General features: G+C 42.0%; 1 protein-coding gene across 13 annotated transcripts in view; it reads left to right on the top strand.

The window, feature by feature from the left end:
* The window catches only part of SUMF1 (sulfatase modifying factor 1), a 115,142-nt gene that overhangs the window by 47,496 nt on the left and 48,321 nt on the right, over positions 1-19,325 (top strand). For 5 of the 13 annotated variants that reach the window (XR_009048694.1, XR_009048699.1, XM_057704844.1 and 2 more), the window contains exons 4-8: positions 2,268-2,350; positions 4,345-4,467; positions 5,225-5,339; positions 10,256-10,369; positions 13,387-13,416. Coding sequence is in view for 6 of the 13 variants with exons in the window: in XM_057704844.1 (XP_057560827.1) it covers positions 2,268-2,350; positions 4,345-4,467; positions 5,225-5,339; positions 10,256-10,369; positions 13,387-13,416 (465 nt within the window). In the remaining 7 variants the exon portion in view is untranslated. Of the gene's footprint in view, positions 1-2,267; positions 2,351-4,344; positions 4,468-5,224; positions 5,340-10,255; positions 10,370-13,386; positions 13,523-19,325 lie in introns of all 13 variants that reach the window. The other 8 variants (XR_009048700.1, XM_057704849.1, XM_057704845.1 and 5 more) reach the window with 3 other exon arrangements.

Below are 19,325 nucleotides of genomic sequence, written 5' to 3' on the forward strand. Positions count from 1 at the left end.
CATACTCTGAGGATTCTGAGAATTGAAGATCCCTTTATAGGAATCAGGCTCAGCCCCTGGCAGATAGTAGGTGCTCAGTAAATATTTGCAACCAGAGTGAGTTGAGGGGAAAAGGAGAGGGAAAGGGAAAAGACTCAGAGGCCCCTGGAGCAGCTGCCCTCGGTCTATCCCACACAAGCCAACTCCACGGAAGTTCCCCGTGGAAGAAAGTTGGGAACCGTGGAGGACGTCTGCCACTAAGGCTTGTGCTCGGCTGTCTTCACTAAAGCTGTTTGTGCGTCTACCCTGAGGTCCAGCAGTTCCACTCCACAGCGTGTAATCAGCAGAAATACTTATGCATATTTACTAAGTCATGAGCTCTCAAGAATGTTTACAGAAGTAGTACTGTTCATAGCAGCCCAAACTGGAAACTACCCAAATGCCCGTCAGTAGTAGATGAATAAACCCACTAAAAAAACGGTCATTGGTGAAATATTTCAAAGCACAATAGGGTAAAAGAAAAATAGGCCTTCTAGTTCCTACTACCCAGAATCAACAAAGGTTAACATTTTGCCTATTTGTCTTTTTTTATTCTTCTTCTCCTTTTTAAATCAAAAAGATTTAAATTTTTAAATGAAAAAAAAATTTTTTTTTTGAGGAGTAGAACCTTCTTGTGGGCTTAGAGTTGGAGGTGGGGTAGAGTTAGCTGAGTGATCTGAAGAAACTGAAATGTAAGAGTGGGATGACCTGGGCTTTCTCTGCATGTCTTTTCCCTTGACATGGAATGAATTAGCTGTCACTGGCACCTGAACATCAAGTAGTGTAGTCAGGGAGAGCATCCCCCAATTAAAGATTCTGCAGCACCGCAGAAGAGCCAGGAAGAAACCATGCCTTTCACTTCTGCTCTCTGAAAAACAAAACACTTTGCAGTAGTGTCCTTTAAGGACATGATGCCTGTTTCGTTGAAATATAAAAGAATTTGGCTTTTTCCATCAGATTGTGATTGGAATACCATGAATGTTTTGATTGTGCTAATGTGAAAAAAGAACCAGAACAGGGTTTGGTGTTTTCAGTGATTGCTGTAATTGTTAGCAGGAACACATCCCCTTTCTCTTCCTCTCAGGCCGGCTCATCAGAATGCAGAGGACGGAGAGCAACATTGTCATGGGGATAACCTTGAGTCTGCTTTGCAAGCTTCTTTACTTAGCATTAGCCTCCTTGATGATGGTAATTTTTTCGTGACTCTCTTTCTGACGGTCATGAGGCCCATGGTTGAGACTGGTTCCCTTTACTGAGTGTTTGCTGAGCGCTATGCATAGTCCTAAGCCCTGGATGTTTGTTCCGTTTCCTCCGTGTAATAACCCCTGAGGGATGCATTGTTACTGTCTTCACCTACAAATGAGGAAGCAGGTGTGGGGAGGTGGCCAGGGGTCACCCTGTGAGTGGCAGAGCCGTGATTCACATCTCGTTTTGCCTGACTCCAAAGCCAAGTTCTCAACCAGTCACTAAACGAGGGCCGCTTAATATTGCTGTTTGGGTTAACAGAACTGTAAAGTAGGAGTTAAGGTTCTGGGAACAGGATCTAGGCTGACCACTTCCCAGTCCTATCTAATTCAGCCTCCTCTGAGTCTGAGGTAGGTGAGGCAGGCAGGTCTGCTCCCATTTCACAGATGAGGAATCTGGGGCCAGACAAGCAGCGAACTTGCCCGGGGCCGCACAGCTGGTATTGGGCTGGATATTAACCAGGTCTTTTGAAAAGACACTCCAGCTGTTTATTTTTGCTTCAGCTTGGTCTCTGACCGCCTTGGTTGACCTTCAGCCTGGCACTTAATTGTAAGATTAACACTGTTCCCCATCTTTTAAATAGGAGCAGTTCTACCTGTCTCACTTGTTAGAGATTATAGAGGGTTAGCTACCAGTGTGTCTTTTTAAAATTCTTGGAGACACACACCATTTAGAAACATATTTATTTAATCACTTTGGTGCTTTATGATGTGAGATAATGCTTTTTTTTTTTTTTTTTGGCCACAGTGTGTGGCTTGTGGAATCTTAGTTCCCCAACCAGGGATCGAGTTGTAACCAGTGGACTGCCAGGGAATTCCCGAGATAATGCTTTTTTTTGTTAATTTAGTTACATATCAATCTTTATTTTTGATATTCTGGTAAAGGTTTTTGGTAATCCAAATGGAATTTGAAGACCTTAAGTGAGATTTTTTCCCGCATGGACTGAGTCATTGTTTTTCTAGAGGCATCACAGCTAACCTCAGCTTATTCTGGGTTGCTTTGAGGTTGCAGCTGCTCCGTGGTGGTTACCTGTTAAAGGCGCTAACTGGAGACACCCAGAAGGGCCCGACTCTACTATCTTACACAGGTGAGGCTGGTGGGTCTTTCCCCAGATAACACGTTTCATTCCAAAATAGATTCATATGCTGTTGAAGAGAAACTCAATGGCCATCTTCTATAAAAGAGTGAGTATGGCAAACTCTGTTTGACTGGTAGGAAAACAAGATGGCAGGAAATAATCTAAGTACAGACCCAAACATTGCGCCTAACTCAGTGAGAGCTCTTCTTCAGTAGCCTGTTTCCTCCCTCATCTGGCCTGTCAGAGGGTTCCCTCTTGTAGATTTTTTTTCCTCTTTGACAGGCCTATTACAAATCTCATGACATGTTTAACCTTTACAACCTCTCTGTCTGTTCTCGCTCATGAGTGGGTCATTATAAAAAAGGAGACTGTCTGTCTTACAGATAAGTGGTGGTGTCCTGCCAGGTGGCCACTGTAGAAGCTCAGGCCTTGGGTACAGGACTCATGTTATCTCTAGTCCTGGACTGACATACTTTGAAGCCACCATCTGACTGAAAAACCACAGAGCTGCAAGTCGGTCAGCAAGGCTCCAGGGTGGCAAAGAAATAATTATCTCAAGCAAAAATAGAGTAGCACTTTAAGCCCTGGAGACACAGAAGGGTTTGGGTCAGGACTCAGCGTCTCAACAGCCCAGGAAAACTGTTCTCCTAACCCAGTTTTTCAGGTGGGATTTTCGAGCCTCTGTTTCTGACGACATTCCTGGTTATTGCCCTCGTTGTCAGGAAGCTGGAAGTACATGAAGTTCAGCTTTAGGGATATAGCTCCTTGAAAATGTTAGAACTCTTTCATAGTCTGAGTTGGTAGCCCCTGTGGTAGAAATAGACTGTGAGGTGGAAAGTCGTAGGGTTCTTGAGTACCTCAGGTTGACCGCCTCTTAGTTCCCAAATATTATCTTCTTTCCTGAATTTAATAGTAGAAGAAAAAGCTAAGGGTAGAAGGAAAACCCAGAGTGGAATGTATTTTATCCTCTGCTGAGTCCTTCTCCTGAGAAAAGTGCATGTCTTAATATCAATGCTGATAACAGTGGCATGTAATAGGTACTCAATAATCGCTTGTAAAGAATAAGTGAAAGTCGTGGTATAATTACTGTAGGGAATTCAAAGATGCTTAAGAAATGGACTAGGAATGTTGAGTCCGCTTGAGAGAGAGTGAGCAGGGAATTAAAGTTATCTGGTACCGGGTAAATATGTTTATCCCCTTATTCTCAGACTTTGCCCCTAACCTTCCCTACCCCTCCATACCTTTAGAAAAAATAAAGACTTAACTTGGAATCTGCTAGAGTGAGGCAAATATAGGTGACTCATGTATAGCAGAAAGACGTACAGTTTAAAGCCAAGTATCACAGATTGGATTTTCTGGAAACAGATGCTGAGATAGAGCTTGGTGTGCAGAATATTTACAAGGGATCCACACCCGTGGAAGGGATGGGGAGGAGGCAGGATTGGGCAGAGGGAGAAGCCAAGACTACAGTGCAGGTCCAGGAAGTCCCAGCGAGTCCCTGGGGCCCTGGGGTATAGATGAGTCATAGAATTGCACGGTGGTGAACCCATGTGGCTGTGCCTTTATGCCTCTGCTGTGGTTGGTCATTGGTGGCTGTGAGGGGGCTCTTTGTAGCTCTCCTGAAGGAGCTGAGAGCTGGAAGCATCTGCTTGCGCCACTCTCAGCAGCTGGAAGATCATTCCTCATAGAAGGATCTGGCTCGTGCATCCGTGTGCCCACTGCACCAAGTAAGATTCCCTGCAGGGGTGTCCAGGCCTGCCTGCACAGCGAAGAAATGTTTTGAGTCTTGTTCCAGGAGGAATTAAAACCTATTAGGGAGCCTGGGATGTCAGAAACCCGTGTGGAAGGTGATAGACGTGGCCAGGCTGGGGCTTAATTTGGGGACCAGGCCCACCTCAGTGTCACAGATTGAGCTGAGGGTGATGATGGGCGCTTTGCCAAAGCTGGTCCCTGTTTCCTGTTGGGGTTCCTGCCCCCCTCACTCTGCTGTCGCTGTTCCCCAGGCCAGATCACCCGGTTCTCCACGTCTCCTGGAACGACGCTGTCGCCTACTGCACGTGGGCAGGGAAGCGGTTGCCCACGGAAGCTGAGTGGGAGTACAGCTGTCGAGGAGGCCTGCAAAATAGGTACTTGGAGCGTCTCGTCTTTGCCTAACAGTATGGGGACACTTTTCTAAATCTGCGGAACTTACTTTGGCTGGACTGTTGATTTAAAACCACAGCCAGACCCCAGCTCGCTCTTACGGGGCTTTCTTCCCGTCCATGAAGTTACTTAGGAAACACGGATGCAGGGATCACCACCCCCTCACGGTCTCCCAAAGCCACATGTCTGGTGAGGTGGGCTGCGGCAGCTCAGCCACCGTTGCATGTCACATAGTCCTTCTCAGAGCCTCCTGGCAGGCTGCCTTGCTTTTAGGATTTTCTTATTTTAGGCATCTCCTGAAGCAGCAATATTTCTCTGCTTCCAGAGCCATGAGACAGAAAACTCATGTTTGGGTCACATCTTCTAGGAAAGGCTCCTTAAAATAGCGAAGGCTTTATAAAAAAGTGCGGTGTGATGTGCCTGATCATGCTTCCATATAAGTCCAGAATGATGTCTGCTTTCCCAGCCTCCTATAAGCCCTTTTAGTTACGTGATTTATTTCAGGCCTCCTGAGTCCTCGGGAGAGACCGAGGTTGTTGTGAACTTGACATGAACTGGTTGTGCGGAAGTTAAAAAAAAAATTCCTGATTAAAAGCTTTATGTATTTCTTAAAAAAAAAAAAAAAATAGCTCACTCAGAACAAGCAAGCAATGTTCTCTCTTTCACTGCCTTCCTCCTCTTGACTTTAGTCCAGAAGCCTGTGCCTGTTTGACAGGCTGATGCCTGTGTCTCTTCTGACAGACTTTTCCCCTGGGGCAACAAACTGCAGCCGAAAGGCCAACATTATGCCAACATTTGGCAGGGGGAGTTTCCTGTGACCAACACCGGAGAGGACGGCTTCCGAGGGACCGCGCCTGTGAGTAGCAAGGCTTGTGACGGAGGGTGGCAGCTACAGCACAACGAGAAACTGCTAGAAATGAGTGAAAGCATCACTCACTCTCTGCCCCATGTTTTGCCCCCTTCCTGCCTTCATCCACTACTGCACGTGTAGCAAATACCGGTAATTAATCAGACCTTTTTTTGTAACACATTTTTCTTTCTGATTCCATAATACTTGTTATGGAAACTTTGAAGAAAACAAGAAGAGTGAGTACAGAGGAGAAGATTTAAAGGATCCTCCTACCCAGAGATAGATAAGCCCTGCTAGCGTTTTGGTGCATTGCCTCCCGTTGGTTTTCTGTGTGAATGGCGCTGATCACAGTTAGTAGTTGGGGAGCGCTTGCAGTGTGCCAGGCATGGTGCTCAGCCATTTGCATGAATTATCTCATTTAATGTCTCTTCAACTCTGTAAGGCAGGTACTGTTATCCCCATTTTCCAGGTGAGCATTCTGAGGCACAGAGAGGTTAACTAACTTGCCCAAGGTTACACAGCTGGAAAGCAGCACAGCTGGGATTTGAACCAGGTCGGTTTGTTTCCAAAGCCCATGCTCTTAACTACTATAGATGCCAGCATAAACGTTTCCGGTGTATATGTGCCTATATATTTTTTACGTATTGCTTTTGGGTCATGCTATAATATTTAAAATCCTACTGTTTTTCCCTGTGTAATAATATCAGGAACATTTTATCTGTCATTAGCAGTGCTTCACAAATACGTGTCTTTTAGCAGCTGGATAACCCTAATTTATTTACCTCTTGTTTTTGCAAGTTTACTTTGTATCTGCTTTCTTTTTTTTTTTTTGGCTAAACAACAATGAATAGGTTATGCATAGATATTAAATTGTATCCTTGATGATTTTTTTAGAAAATTTTATTAGAGTATAGTGGATTTACAGTTTTGTGTTAGTTTCTGCTATACAGCAAAGTGAATCAGTTATACATATATGTATATCCACTCTTTTTTAGATTCTTTTCCCATGTAGGTCATTACGGAGTATTGAGTAGAGTTCCCTGTGCTATACAGTAGGTCCTTATAAGTCTGATGATTTTTTTAAAAGATAGATTCCTAACAGTGAAATTAATGAGTCAAAGACTAGAAAACTTTCTTGGAAAGGATTTCAGATATATAACCAAACTCTTTTCCAGAATGCGTATAGCATGTTTCCCTCCATGAGTGTACCTTTCTTTCTGCTCTTTTGTCAGCAGAACCGTACACTAATGAAGCAATGTTAAAAGCATTTCGTTTACTTTTAACACAGTGAGGAAAGACGTCTTATGGTGGGGAAATAGCACCTTACTGGGTTTGTTGTTACAGAGAATAATTTTCTTTCAGCAATCTGTCAAACAGTTGTCATTTTTTAAATATTTGCATTTTTATTTCACACAAAAATAATTCTTTCAAAATTTATTTATAAATGCAACACACGTGTTATTTGGAACATGACCAAATGATTCCAGAATTTCAACTGAAATAATAAACAAGTGAGAAAGACCGAGACATTTTCGGAAAAGATGAAGGGTGAGCAGACACTTGAGTTTCAGAACTTTAAAAATATTTTGAGCCATATAGCTAAAGCATTATAGGCTTTTTTTGTTTTTGTTTTTTGTTTTTTTGGCAGAATTAATATAAAAAAAAAGTTGCATCAGAGTATGTTGCCCTTAAATAGGCACTTGAGTATATATGTGTGTGCTTCTAAAATTCTATATGTATGAGTTAGGTATATGATAAAGGCACCAACACAAACCAGTGGGAACTGGATGTGTTGTTCAGCAGAGGCAAAAGACTAGTCAGGCCCTCTAGAAGTTGGTTCTTCTTACATTTCCTTCAGGATGCTTGTGCTCTCATGGGCGCATAGTTTTAGTCAGTAAAATGAGTGATTAGAGACCTTGGGGTCTAAACGATCTCAACCTTTTCTCAAACGTTCCCTGGGTAAGAAGCCCAGCCAGTATCTCATGGGCCGCCTTTGGTCAGCTGAACCGGCGCTGCCAGATGAACAGAATAAGGTGCCTGATGAGGGTGCTCATGAGACCCCGGGAAAGATGAGAGTTGATGCAGAAGCAGGACGGTGGCCATCACATGGTTTGACAAGGGCCCTGGCAGCCTGGATGCTCTTCTTGGATGCGAGGCTGTGTGAAGTAGGGCCGCTGCACTTAGCCTTGAAGCCTACAGCATGGGCTTCTGATGGGCCACGTAAATCATATAAGCGCCTGCCAGCTTTCATGAAAGGCCATGAGAAGCTGTATTGGACAGTTATGAATAGTTTACAGTACTTACGGCTACAGAATTTCATATCATTATTTAAGCACGTGAGCCTCCAAGGAAGAGAGTCATTTATTCTCAAGTCAGTGCACCTTTTCAGAATTTCTTTATGAAACAAGGATACATTACAGATGTTTAGAGTTGGAACATTTAACTGGGGATTCAGCAGATGTGTGCTTGGAGTATATTCAACTGAACTTGCCTGAAGAAGTTGCCATAGAAGTAGAACAGTTACCAGGAAGCTGCAAATAACCAATATGAGAAGCAGGACCTGAAGAGAAAAAAAGCAGCACATTATAGAGGGGCCACTTCCACCTGTGTTTGGAATGAGACTTGACAAAATCTGTACCTTTAGATTGGGACTGTGTTTACCCAAAGAACTGCCTTAAGTCCTCCTAAGCTGCCTCGTTGTGTCCACAGGCCCTGGTCAGTTGAGAGCAGGAATTGAACTTTAATGATGGGATGGGCTACAGTGAAATAGCTCCCTCACCTGCTAGTGTATCTGTTTTATTATTTTCACTCTGGTTTTAAACTGAGCGAACTATTCTGACCACAGTGAACTTGAAGAATTGGATTTGTCTTTGGTTAGGCCTCTGTTGTACAGCTATTAGTACGTTTCGGTTTTCACGCCTGTCAGCTCATTCACCTGAAAATAAGCACATTTGAAGTATTTCTCATGTACATTTGTTTTCTTCTGAGCTTTCTGGGAAAAAGCTTTGGTTGGTGTGATTAATTTAACCATGAGCAGTTAGAATTTTTATACTCTCCTGTGGTAATTTTGGGGGTGGTGACCTCCAGATTTTCCCTCACTTAAACCTCATATTGTTTAAAGAGGGAAAACCCCTCAAGCCTCTGAGTAGATGCTATTATTTCCTCATCTTATGGTTTAACAGCTCCAGATAGGCTAACCTGCTTGCCCCATGGTTGTTGGCACATAAAGAGGACCTCAGGCTGACTGACTCGAGGGCCTCTCCACTTGTCCGCCCTTGAGCCTGAGAAATGATTCCTTCTTCCAGAATGTTCATTGCATCTTTCAGTTGCTCTCATGCCCCTTACTCCTTCCCTTTTTTCCCTGAAGAAAATTCTTTTCTTTCTTTTCCTTCCTTCTCTTTCCAGCTATTATTCCGTCTTGCTCTTTCTGATCATCTCCAAATTCTTGAAAGAATAGTTTATGCCTTTCCTCCTTTACTGTCTCTCTGACCTTTGAACTCTGACCTCAGTTCCCACAAGACAGCTCTACCTTTGTAGAGGAGGGTTCTCTTTCAGCCCGAAATCTCTCCCCCCTTGGGAGTTTCTGCACATTTTCTTTCATTCTCTTACCCTACTCATCCCACCCTGCCTTTCAAGATTAGATTTTTTATTTTTGGTATCATCCTCCTTTCTCCCTCATTAAAGCTCTTTTACATCTATGTCATCAAACCCTCCCTGCCTTCAGCTGACATGCATGGAATTACTGAACGAAGCAATGAATAGCTACCGCTGTTCCCATAATGAATGCTGAGTAAGGAAGGAAGCAGAGTAGTATAATTTTTCAGCTTTCTATCTCATCTGAATTAAGTTTTTATCAGTGTAGCTTCATAAATGTGATTGAAGTGCTCCGAATTGCCCAAGTATCAGATGCTTCCATATTTATGTGTAGATCTGAAACCTTCTGAAGCCAAGTAGAAATGAACTTTCTTTTAGTTCTACCTCATTAATTGGGAAAAAACCATGAATTTACAAAAAGATTTTTTAAAAAGAACCCCACAGATAACATAGTGTCTTTTTCATTAAAAAAATAAAAGTTTTCCTCATGTATGAGAATTTCTATTAAAATATGTTAGGAGGAATTTTGAGTCCCTAAAATAGTAAAACTGTTCTGTACATATTTACTATTCAGTCAAAGATTTTTCTCTCATTCTCCTCCCCACCCTCCTTCTTACAGAAGCATTGCACTTTGGTACCATGTCTGACAATATTCTGTGGCAGACTGTCTGGTCGGCCTTTGAAATGTGATGTAATTGCTTGCTGAAGAGCCTGTGCAGCTTGCCTCATACTTCTAGGTCCCAGAGGCTGCAAACCCTCTATGTATTACAGATATGCTTGGTAATGAATTCACATTTTCTTTATGAAAACAAGTCCCCTTGGTGCTGTAATGATAATGACTGGGGCTTAAAGATAAGCTGGTGAGTTGCAGGGGCTGGTGGAGAGGACAGATTTGGCTTGGGGTCTCTCAGTGCTGAAAAGACGTTGTGGCCAGCAGAGCTCAGCTCTGATGACAAGACATACGGGTCTAATACGGTGTTACTCTTATGCTTTCGAAGGTCTAAAGATCTTTCCCCCCACCCCCCACTCCCCAATCAGAATCAGATTTGACCCGTGATCAATACTAGTCTCTCTATTAGGAATAATTTAATTGACTTTCCTACCATGTAATATAAACTCTTCTTAGGTTTCTAAATTCCCTTTGAGAGCTCAAAGCTGAAAAATATCTGTCTTTGTTTTTACACTGGCCAGATTGTATTTTCACTGTTAGAATGAGAATTAATATTCAAGCTTTGAAGTAAAAGCTCTTTGTACATTTTTGTACCAAAGAGGTTTTCTAGACAAGGTGAATAGTTTGACAACGCTTCCCCCTTTTCTTCAATTTTTAGGTTGACGCCTTTCCTCCCAACGGTTTCGGCTTGTACAACATAGTAGGGAACGCCTGGGAGTGGACTTCAGACTGGTGGACCATTCACCATTCTGTTGAAGAAACAATTAACCCAGTGAGTATCAGTTTCAGAGTATGTATCATGAAAAGGTTACATCCACCCCCCTGGGCAGTCTGTGGCGGGAATTTCATGTGTTTGGGGTATTTATTTCCTACTGAAATTAATCTTGGAATTTCCCCAAAGGGATGTTAAGCACATGTCTCCTATTTCAACCTGAAAGCATCGTGTGGACATGCCTGTGGGCATTTCATGTGCTGCTGGATTGTGACGGTGATGATAATTTGAGGGAATCTGCCTGTAACTGTAGAAATTATATTCAGCCTTATGAGTGTGATCAAAGTGAGATATAGAAATAAGTTTGCAGACTTCATTAATGTTTATTAATAACTAGTGAGATCTGGTAGGAGGTATTTATCATGCAGCTAATTGCCTGAGTGTTCATTGGTTGAAATTTTGATTGAAGAGCATTGTTTGGAGAAAATGAAAAAGGATGTTTTCTGGGTGAATGTTGAGTCAGGAAGTTGAGTCATTCTGTGATTATTTCCTGAACTCCACAGTATGTCAGTTCAGGGCATCATAAACCTTGGAAATTCAGATGACCACGTTTAAGTTTTACCTTTTCTGGCATGGGAGGAATGTTGACTGCAATTAGTGGACTACTCTGCCTCTAAAACCAAGCTCTCCCAGCAGAATATACAAAAATTGAGACACTACAAAAATTGGGCGTGTGGGTGGGAAGTACTTCCTTTAAAAGGAACGTGTCTGAATATTTCTTGTGTGAACAGATTGGGGGAAAATACCATTTAAAAATCCTAGCAAACTAGACATTCATAAGTCAGATCCAAAAATGTATATTTATACCAAGACTAGCTAGACTGGGAACTTAATATGCTTAATTTTAAACCTTAACCTCTGGAAAAGGCACAAAAGGTAGTGGTAAAGAAAATTAATTCTTCTGTCTCTTCTCAGTGGAGTGTTAAACAGCTCAGAGTAATTGAAGAAACTGTCAGACTCTGTGCCTGGGGCCATTTTTTCAGAATATGGGGATAAGTTTGATATGCTTGATTTTCCTTCACAGAATAACATGTGGGTTGCTCACGAATAATCTAGAGACAGAAATCTACTTTCTTGGGGGCAGAGGAAAAAGCTGAATTCTTCAGAAACTGTCATTTCCCTCTTGTTTTCCTTGTACTTTCTGGCAGTGCTGGTGGAAGTAGTGGTCAGAGACAACCCATCTCTCCAAAATGAGAAGAAGAATGTGAAATTCTCGGTGGGTTTGTGGTTGGGAGACGCCATTCTCAACTGGCAAGTTGTGACTTGGTGTTTGCTGTCGGAATCAGAAATAGAATTTTTTCCCCCTCAGATGAAAGCATCTGCATGTTTGGAAGGGGGTGCACGAGGCTTCAAAATGCTGGCGAGTTGTGAATGTGTCTCTCTGACCATCTGTTGTCGAGCTGAGTGCTTATTAGCTTTCAGTTTTATAATTGCTGTGTTTCCTCTAGGGATTTACAGAAAAGTCCATATTTTTCTTGTTTTCCCTGGTCCCGGGTTCTGTCTTGACTGTTGTCTTTGCTCTATAAGTCATTCTCCTTGTAGGTTTCTCTCTGTCACAGAGGTCTCATTTGCTTTCTGTTTTGACTGGGATAAAATTCAGGAGTTTTGAGAAGTAAACCCCAACTCCCTTGCAAACTCAGACTTTATCTTTCAATTTTTTTTTTTGCGTCTGAAGTTGCCATGAACTTTTTTTTTCAGATCTTTATTGGAGTATAATTGCTTTACACTGTTGTGCCAGTTTCTGCTGTACAACAGTGAATCAACTGTATTTATACACATATCCCCATATCCCATTCCTCTTGAGCCTCCCTCCCACACTCCCTGTCCCACCCCTCTAGGTCATCACAAAACATCGAGTTGATCTCCCTGTGTTATGCAGCAGCTTCCCACTAGCTGTCTATTTTACATTTGGTAGTGTGTATATGTCAGTGCTACTCTCTCACTCAAATCTTTACAACTTTCCTTCATTTCCAGTGCCATTCTCGTCTCTCATCTGAGTTACTGCATAAGCCTCCCAGCTGGGCTCCCTGCCTTCACTCTTTCGGCCCTGTTGCAGCCAGAATGATCTTTATAGAGGGCACACTTAATGCTGTCACTCCTCTGTTTAAAGAATAAAGTATAAACTCTTGAACACGACTTCTGAAAGCTAAAGTAGTTTAGCCCTTGCTGGTCTCTCAGTGGCCACAGCTTTTTCTTCTTCTTTCAACATTTAATTATGAAATGTTATAAAAATTCAGACAAGTACAGAAAATAGTATAACAGATACCTATGTATCTACTGTTTTGACTTAACATATATTGACAGTTTGTTGTATTTACTGTACTTCTTTTAGCCCAAGAAAAAGAACAAAAACTATTCTAATCAACATGATATTTGTCAGTATTTTTAACTTAAGCTGTCTGGTCAGTGTATAGTGCTATCTCACTGTGGTTTTTTTAGTCATCATATATATATTTAAATTTATTTTATTGAAGTATAGTTGATTTACAGTGTTATGTTAATTTCTGCTGTACAGCAAAGTGATTCAGTTATACATATATACATTCTTTTTTATATTTTTTAAAATAAATTTATTTATTTATTTATTGGCTGCATTGGGTCTTCATTGCAGTGCGCGGACTTCTCATTGTGGTGGCTTCTCTTGTAGAGCATGGGCTCTAGGCACACGGGCTTCAGTAGTTGTGGCACATGGGCTCAATAGTTGTGGCTCATAGGCTCTAGAGCACAGGCTTGGTAGTTGTGGCGCACGGGCTTAGTTGCTCTGCAGCATGTGGGGTCTTCCTGGAGCAGGGATCGAACCCGTGTTCCCTGCACTGGCAGGCGGATTCTTAACCACTGCGCCACCACGGAAGTCCCAATGTATTGTACACTTTAAATTTTGTTGAAAGGGTAGATCTCATGTTAACTGTTCTTACCACAATAAAATAAAAGATGTAAAGTAAAAAAAAAAAAAAAAAAAAAATCATCAGTCTCTTAAGGCCATGCTTATGGAAAGAATTTTATCTTCTTATCCCTAGTGGAAGATGGAAGTCATTCTGGAGGAAAAGGTAGTGTTTATCCACTGCCACTTTTCTTTGTGGTCCTGGAGCAAGGCTGATCATTCAACGGCAACAACAACAAAAAAAACCTATTGAGAAACAGAAGTAAGCTTGAGTATGTATGGCTCAGATATTTAGATCCCGTAAACACATTTTCAAACACATTATCCAAACACGTTTCTTGCTTGAAAAGAGTGAATGCTAATTCCATTTGCTATTTGGAAGCTGGTAAAAATGCTGTTTATTCATGATAATATTACCTTCAGAGTCTCATGTTACAACTCTCGACTCTTCCTAAGCAAATAGAGCAGGACAGCCAAATTTATCGAGGCCTCCTGTCTTAGTTTGGAGGATCAGTGGATCTTGGTGGGAAGTGAAAACTTCCAGCCTCTACCCCTGCAGGAACACCTTCTTTGGTACTGGTGACAGCTATGGTCCTGCAGCCTTGAGCTTCAAACTTCCTGGGGCCAAGAAGGCCCTAATGTCTGGGACATCTAGTTGTGTTATGAGATGTTCTCACTGTTGGATATTCTCCTGTGGCCAGATATTCCACCCCAGAGCTTCAACTCACTGCCCTCATTCTGCAGTTGGTGGGAACACAGAACGCGGCTTCTGTCTTGTGCATGAAAGCTATTCAGATACCTGGTGGTTCACAGCCTGTGCCCCCTTGTCTTTCTCTTTCTAGATAAACATCTGCATTCCTTCATCTGTACCTTGAATAACTTGGTTTCCAATCCAGGGCAACCCAGGTTACATTCCTCTGAATAATATGAGTGGGAAAAAAGGTCCCCTTTTCTAAATGGGCATCTGGAGATGTACACAGCATTCTAGATGTTCCTTAAGAGATGCAAATAATAGTGGGGCTATTATCCTTTTCCTCCTTCTCTGTCATCACATCTCAGATTGTGGTAGCAGTTAAAGGGTGAGCCAGTGGAATCCAATAGAGCCGGGTGTGAATTTTATTGCAGTCACTGTGGTTTACCAGTTGTGTGACTCTGGGCAAGTCACTTACCTACCCTGGGACTCAGGTTTGTTTCTTTTGTAAATGGGGATGTAGATTCCTACTTCATAGAGCTGTGAGGAACCGAGAGTGTTGGTAGCCACTTAGCACAATATCTGGCAAATAGCAAGCGTACAATCCCTGGCAGCCTCTGTTTCCAGTATTACCGGTTCTCTCCTACTGCCGTGAGTCCTCTTACTACCGTGTGTAGTAGTAGCAGCCACAGCAGGAGCAGCTTGCTCTCGCCCAGCTCTGCGTCAAGAATGGAGATCAACTTGTCGTAGCCAAATAAAGCTTCCCTGTTCTCCCCCTGGATCGGTTTTAGGCTGGGTCTCCCTAAGTGTTGTTGTTATGCAGCGGTGTTTTATGCATTTATTTTTTTTAAGTCGTTTTAAATTTTTTTTTGAATCTTTGTTTTGTGGCTGTGTTTTGAAACGTAATGAAAAGCCTATCTCTTTTCTCCATCAAATTCCATTTTCTTTTTTCATGGATTTCAACCTTGAGAGACAGCTTGCAGACATCATTGTGACTGTCAGCTCTGCCATTGATGGTAGTGGTTTTTCCCTTCCAGCTTCTTATAATCAACCCGTTTGGCTGTGTTTTTTGTCAGTGATGCCACGTGAATGGGACGAGACTCAAGGCAGAGCCCTGCAGCCCTGGGGTCAGCCCGCATTTCCTGAGGACTTGCTGTGTGATGGGGCTGTCTTGGCTCTCGGGGACGGGAAGACACAGGAGCCGGGCCGGCTGTCAGGGAGCGTGTCGTCTAGGGAGAGGTTGGGTAGTGATCAGGTAAATCAGGGTGTGCTGTGGTTAGAGTTGCTGCTGGTGTGCTTGAGTGGGGCCTGGATGAGCTCTGTTCTCTGCTGGTTGGAGCCGTGAAGGCTTCTCTGAGGAGGTGCCCTTAGAAACGACGGCAGCGTTGTGTGCCGGGTCCTTGGCATCCAGACACAGGAAGGACAGGGCATGGCCTTGTGAGGAATTCATGGTGAGCAGAGAAAAGGTTTTCATCCTTTATTTTCCCTACTGCTTTCCGTTTCTTAAAAGTAAAGCCCCGAAGCCACAGCTGCCCTCTGCTTGCCCTTCAGTCCTGAAGTGTCTTGCCTTTTCCATATTCACAGTAAAAGTAAAAGTAAAAGCAGTGAGAGGTGCATGCGTGCGTGCGTGTGTGTGTGTGTGTGTGTGTGTGTGTGTGTGTGTGTGTGTGTGTGTGTGTTTCTTTCTTTTAGTTTTGCTGCAGTGTATTTTTTTCCCCTCCTTAGGGGCACAAGAGAGCTGTTTCAAGAATTTCTGTTAGCTAACCAGTGAGGGCTTTGAAGAGTGACTTGTGAACTGCCTTCCTAGTTTGGCACACTCAGTTAAGGGGCCTTTAGGAGCTATGTTTTTCACAGTGTAGAGCACTCCTGGAAGGGGAAGCCATATGCTCTACCATTGGGGTGACAGAAGGTCAGTATGATGGGGTTCCCTTATTTATTTGGGTCCACAGCTGAGAGGCCAAGTCTGAGCAGCATTTCTGGACAGAAGGGAGTACTCGCCAAATTCTAAGTGGACGAGGCCTCCGTTATGGGTCAGTTGCCTAACAGTTTTCTCTCCTTCCCTGCTGTGGTTTGAGGTATGAATCGACAGCTGGAAGCTTAGGCGCCGTATCCAGAGCCAGAGCCTCTGCATCGGGCTCGGCATCCTGTCTCCTGCTTCTGTGGGCCTGCCTTCCCATCTTCTTCCGACCCTAGGCCTCCCTGGACAGGTGGCTTTTTCTTGGTATTGCAGTGAGTCCCTCCACATTCCCCCAGTATCTCATCCCCTCATTTATGCTTAACATTTTCAGCTTAGGCTTCTATCTCATCACTCATGACAGTCAGCGAAGGTCAATATATGTGTAGATTCCAGCACACAGAATAATTCTCTTCTTTACAGTTTTTCACATACAACAGCCTATATTAATAAACACTTTGACCACACCACTCTTAAACCAGAGGTAGAATCATTACACATTGTTTGGGAAGAAAAAGTGTGGTTTCTGTCAACCTGGAGACAGTCCCCCAAGCCCTTCTCCACACTAGCTTTCTAGATTATTACAATAAAATATGTTTGGGTTACAACAGAAGTATGCCTCAGACCCTTGTCTGCTGCCTGAGTTTACCCCGGGGCTGCCTGATGCTTTTATGAGGAGCCAAGTTGAAGTTCTTTATACTTTACATTTATATTTGTTTTTTGCTCCTTGAAGAGCTCAAAGTCCTCTTTCTGCCCCCTCTCTCTTTCTCAGAGACTCTTCCGTATTTCCCATACCTGCAAAATATTCCTGATTTTGCAAAAGGAGGCATGTGGTCTTATTTTCTCATTTTTTATGGTAATTCATGGAGTAGAGAGAGGTTCTGACCTTGCCCCAGATTTTGAATTTGATTTGCAGAGTCTGGATTAAATCCCAGGTCTTCTGATCCTGAGACTCATACAATATTTACCAGACTCCAGATGTTTTTTGAAATACAGAACTTGAAAGGCTACTTAACTTCCTTATAGTATTTTACCACAAACTGTATACATTAAGTCAGGAATTTCAGAAAGTGTTATAAATATGAAGGATAATTTAAGAGATGTGAATTGCTGTGTCATGCAGTGGCTTCTTCCAAAAGCAAGGGAGAGGCAGTGAATTATGCCTATGGTTTTTTATATCTTGAGATTTTTAAATCAGTTTCCTGTCTTTTTACATTCCTAGTCTCTTATTTCCTCTTTAAAATTATTGATTCGGCAAGTCGATTTTTGCACTGAACATTTAACCTGTTAATGAATTGTGAAGTAATTCTGCCTCATTTTCCATTTCTATAGTTTCACCTTTCATGCTTTTTCCTATGCCAGTGTGACTCATTTGTTCTTTCCCTAAGGATCTGGAAATAAAAGGATGCTATTGAGAAGAGAAAAATAGATCAGTTCAGTCATCTTTTGTATCAGGTTATTCTGGGGATTTTTTTCATGTGGATATGTGCACATACTTATAATATAGGTATCTACATATCAACATGTGTGATTTCTATAGAAATATATACTTTTATTCATTCAGCAAACTTTATCGCCCGTCTATTGAATGCCATGCTTATGTGCTGGGTTCTCAGAATCTCAGAGACACGATCCCCTTGCCATGGCGGAGCCTGAAAATGTTAAGGAGTCGAGCACACACACCTAATTACATATTTGTGCTTATGTATTTAATTATATATGAGGAGGAAGTATAGCACGATGGTTAAACTCAAGCAGTTTCGGAGTTGGATTTGGTTTCCTATCTTAGCCCCTACTAGCTGATTAACCTGGGGTGAGTCACTTAAATTCTCACTCAGCTTCCTCATCTGTAAGTAAGGAAATAGTAGTACCCTTTGTGGAATTAGTGAGTGATTTCAGTGAGACACCACAAAGAAAATATTCAGTGTACTGACTGGTATGTAGTAAGCACTTGAGAAATCTTAATTGTGGCTTTTTTTTTTAATGTGTAGTGAAAATTTAAATACAGTGCGCTAGCAAGCTACGAAATGACACCTCACTCTGAAATCTAATTCATGAAAAACATTTATTCTGGACTTTTTTAGGGCTGTGGAACAGAGATAAGACATCTGGTAGCTTGCAACTGTAAATAACACTTCTTCCCATGGACAGTCTCTGCTTTATACTCACTAAAAAAAGTAAACACTGCTTCTAATGAAGTGACAGAACTTACAGAATTGGGCACTTAGCACTTGTCTATCACAATGTACAAAATAAAATCATGGAGATGTTCAAGTATTCTTTGCAAAAGTTTAAAAATACTATTTGGTATAAACTAATTGCTTATACTCTCTCATAACTTGCTCATGAATTGTCATTGAAGAACACAGAAGATTGTGAGGATAAGAAAACGTGATAAACTAAATCCTTAGGAAGACTAAACTGTGTGTTACTCATTTCTCGCATTGCTTTAGAGACATATCTGGCTTTGCAAGCAGGACTGAACGGTTTCACACCATATTCTGACAGATGAAAGTGACTGAACCTGGAGTAGACCTTTCAGCAGATGTAGCCGGTACCCGGTGATCTTGGTGGCTTGGTTTTCATTGACCCAGAAGTCACCTTTCTTTATTTTAGGATGATGCTACTATATACGTACATGCCTTGTTTAGGATGAAACAAACTGATTTCTCTGTACTTTAGAACTAGCTGCTCCAAGATTGGATAGGCCATGAATGTTCTTTTGTGTAGTACATTGGCATATTAAGCTTTCTGAAATTAAAGAACCACCTGCATTATCAGATGATGAATTCCATTTAGCAGTGTATACCAATGAGCAGATGATGAGAATGTTAGTTCTTTGTTGCAGAAATCCAATGTGCTCCTTATTTTCTCTTAATAGTTGCTTCTTCTGTGTTTAGGTTGACTGGCTTTCAGCGCTTAGATATTTCATGGCCTTGTGTTGAAAAACTACCACTTATTTTCACAATTACTATGGTCCATATTGCTTAAATCACATGTATTTACTGTTATATAAGTCAGAGTATTAACCATTTTCCTGAGACCTTGCTGCTTTTTCTTTTCTCTTTCCTTCCTGGCCTAGAGGTTGAATTGAAGTGGCTGTAGAAATTGAATAGAAGTGGCTGTAGCAGTTGAGGCCCTTGGCCACCTCATACCCAATAGAATGGCTACAATTAAAAAAAAATTGAAAATAACAAGTGTGGGTGAAGAAATTGGAACCCTTGGGTACTGTTGATAGGAATGTAAAATGGTGCAGCTTCTTAAAAAAGCAGCATAGTGGTTCTTCAGAATGTTAAAAATAGAACTCTGTGATCTAGGAGTGCCACTTCTGGGTATATGCCTCCCAAAATTGAAAGCAGAATCTTTTAAAAAAATTTTTAAATTTAATTTTTTACAATTGAAATATAGTTGATTTACAATGTTGTGTTAT

This window comes from Hippopotamus amphibius, chromosome 13 (genome assembly GCF_030028045.1).
Source record: "Hippopotamus amphibius kiboko isolate mHipAmp2 chromosome 13, mHipAmp2.hap2, whole genome shotgun sequence".
In the NCBI taxonomy this organism is placed as follows: Eukaryota; Metazoa; Chordata; class Mammalia; order Artiodactyla; family Hippopotamidae; genus Hippopotamus; species Hippopotamus amphibius.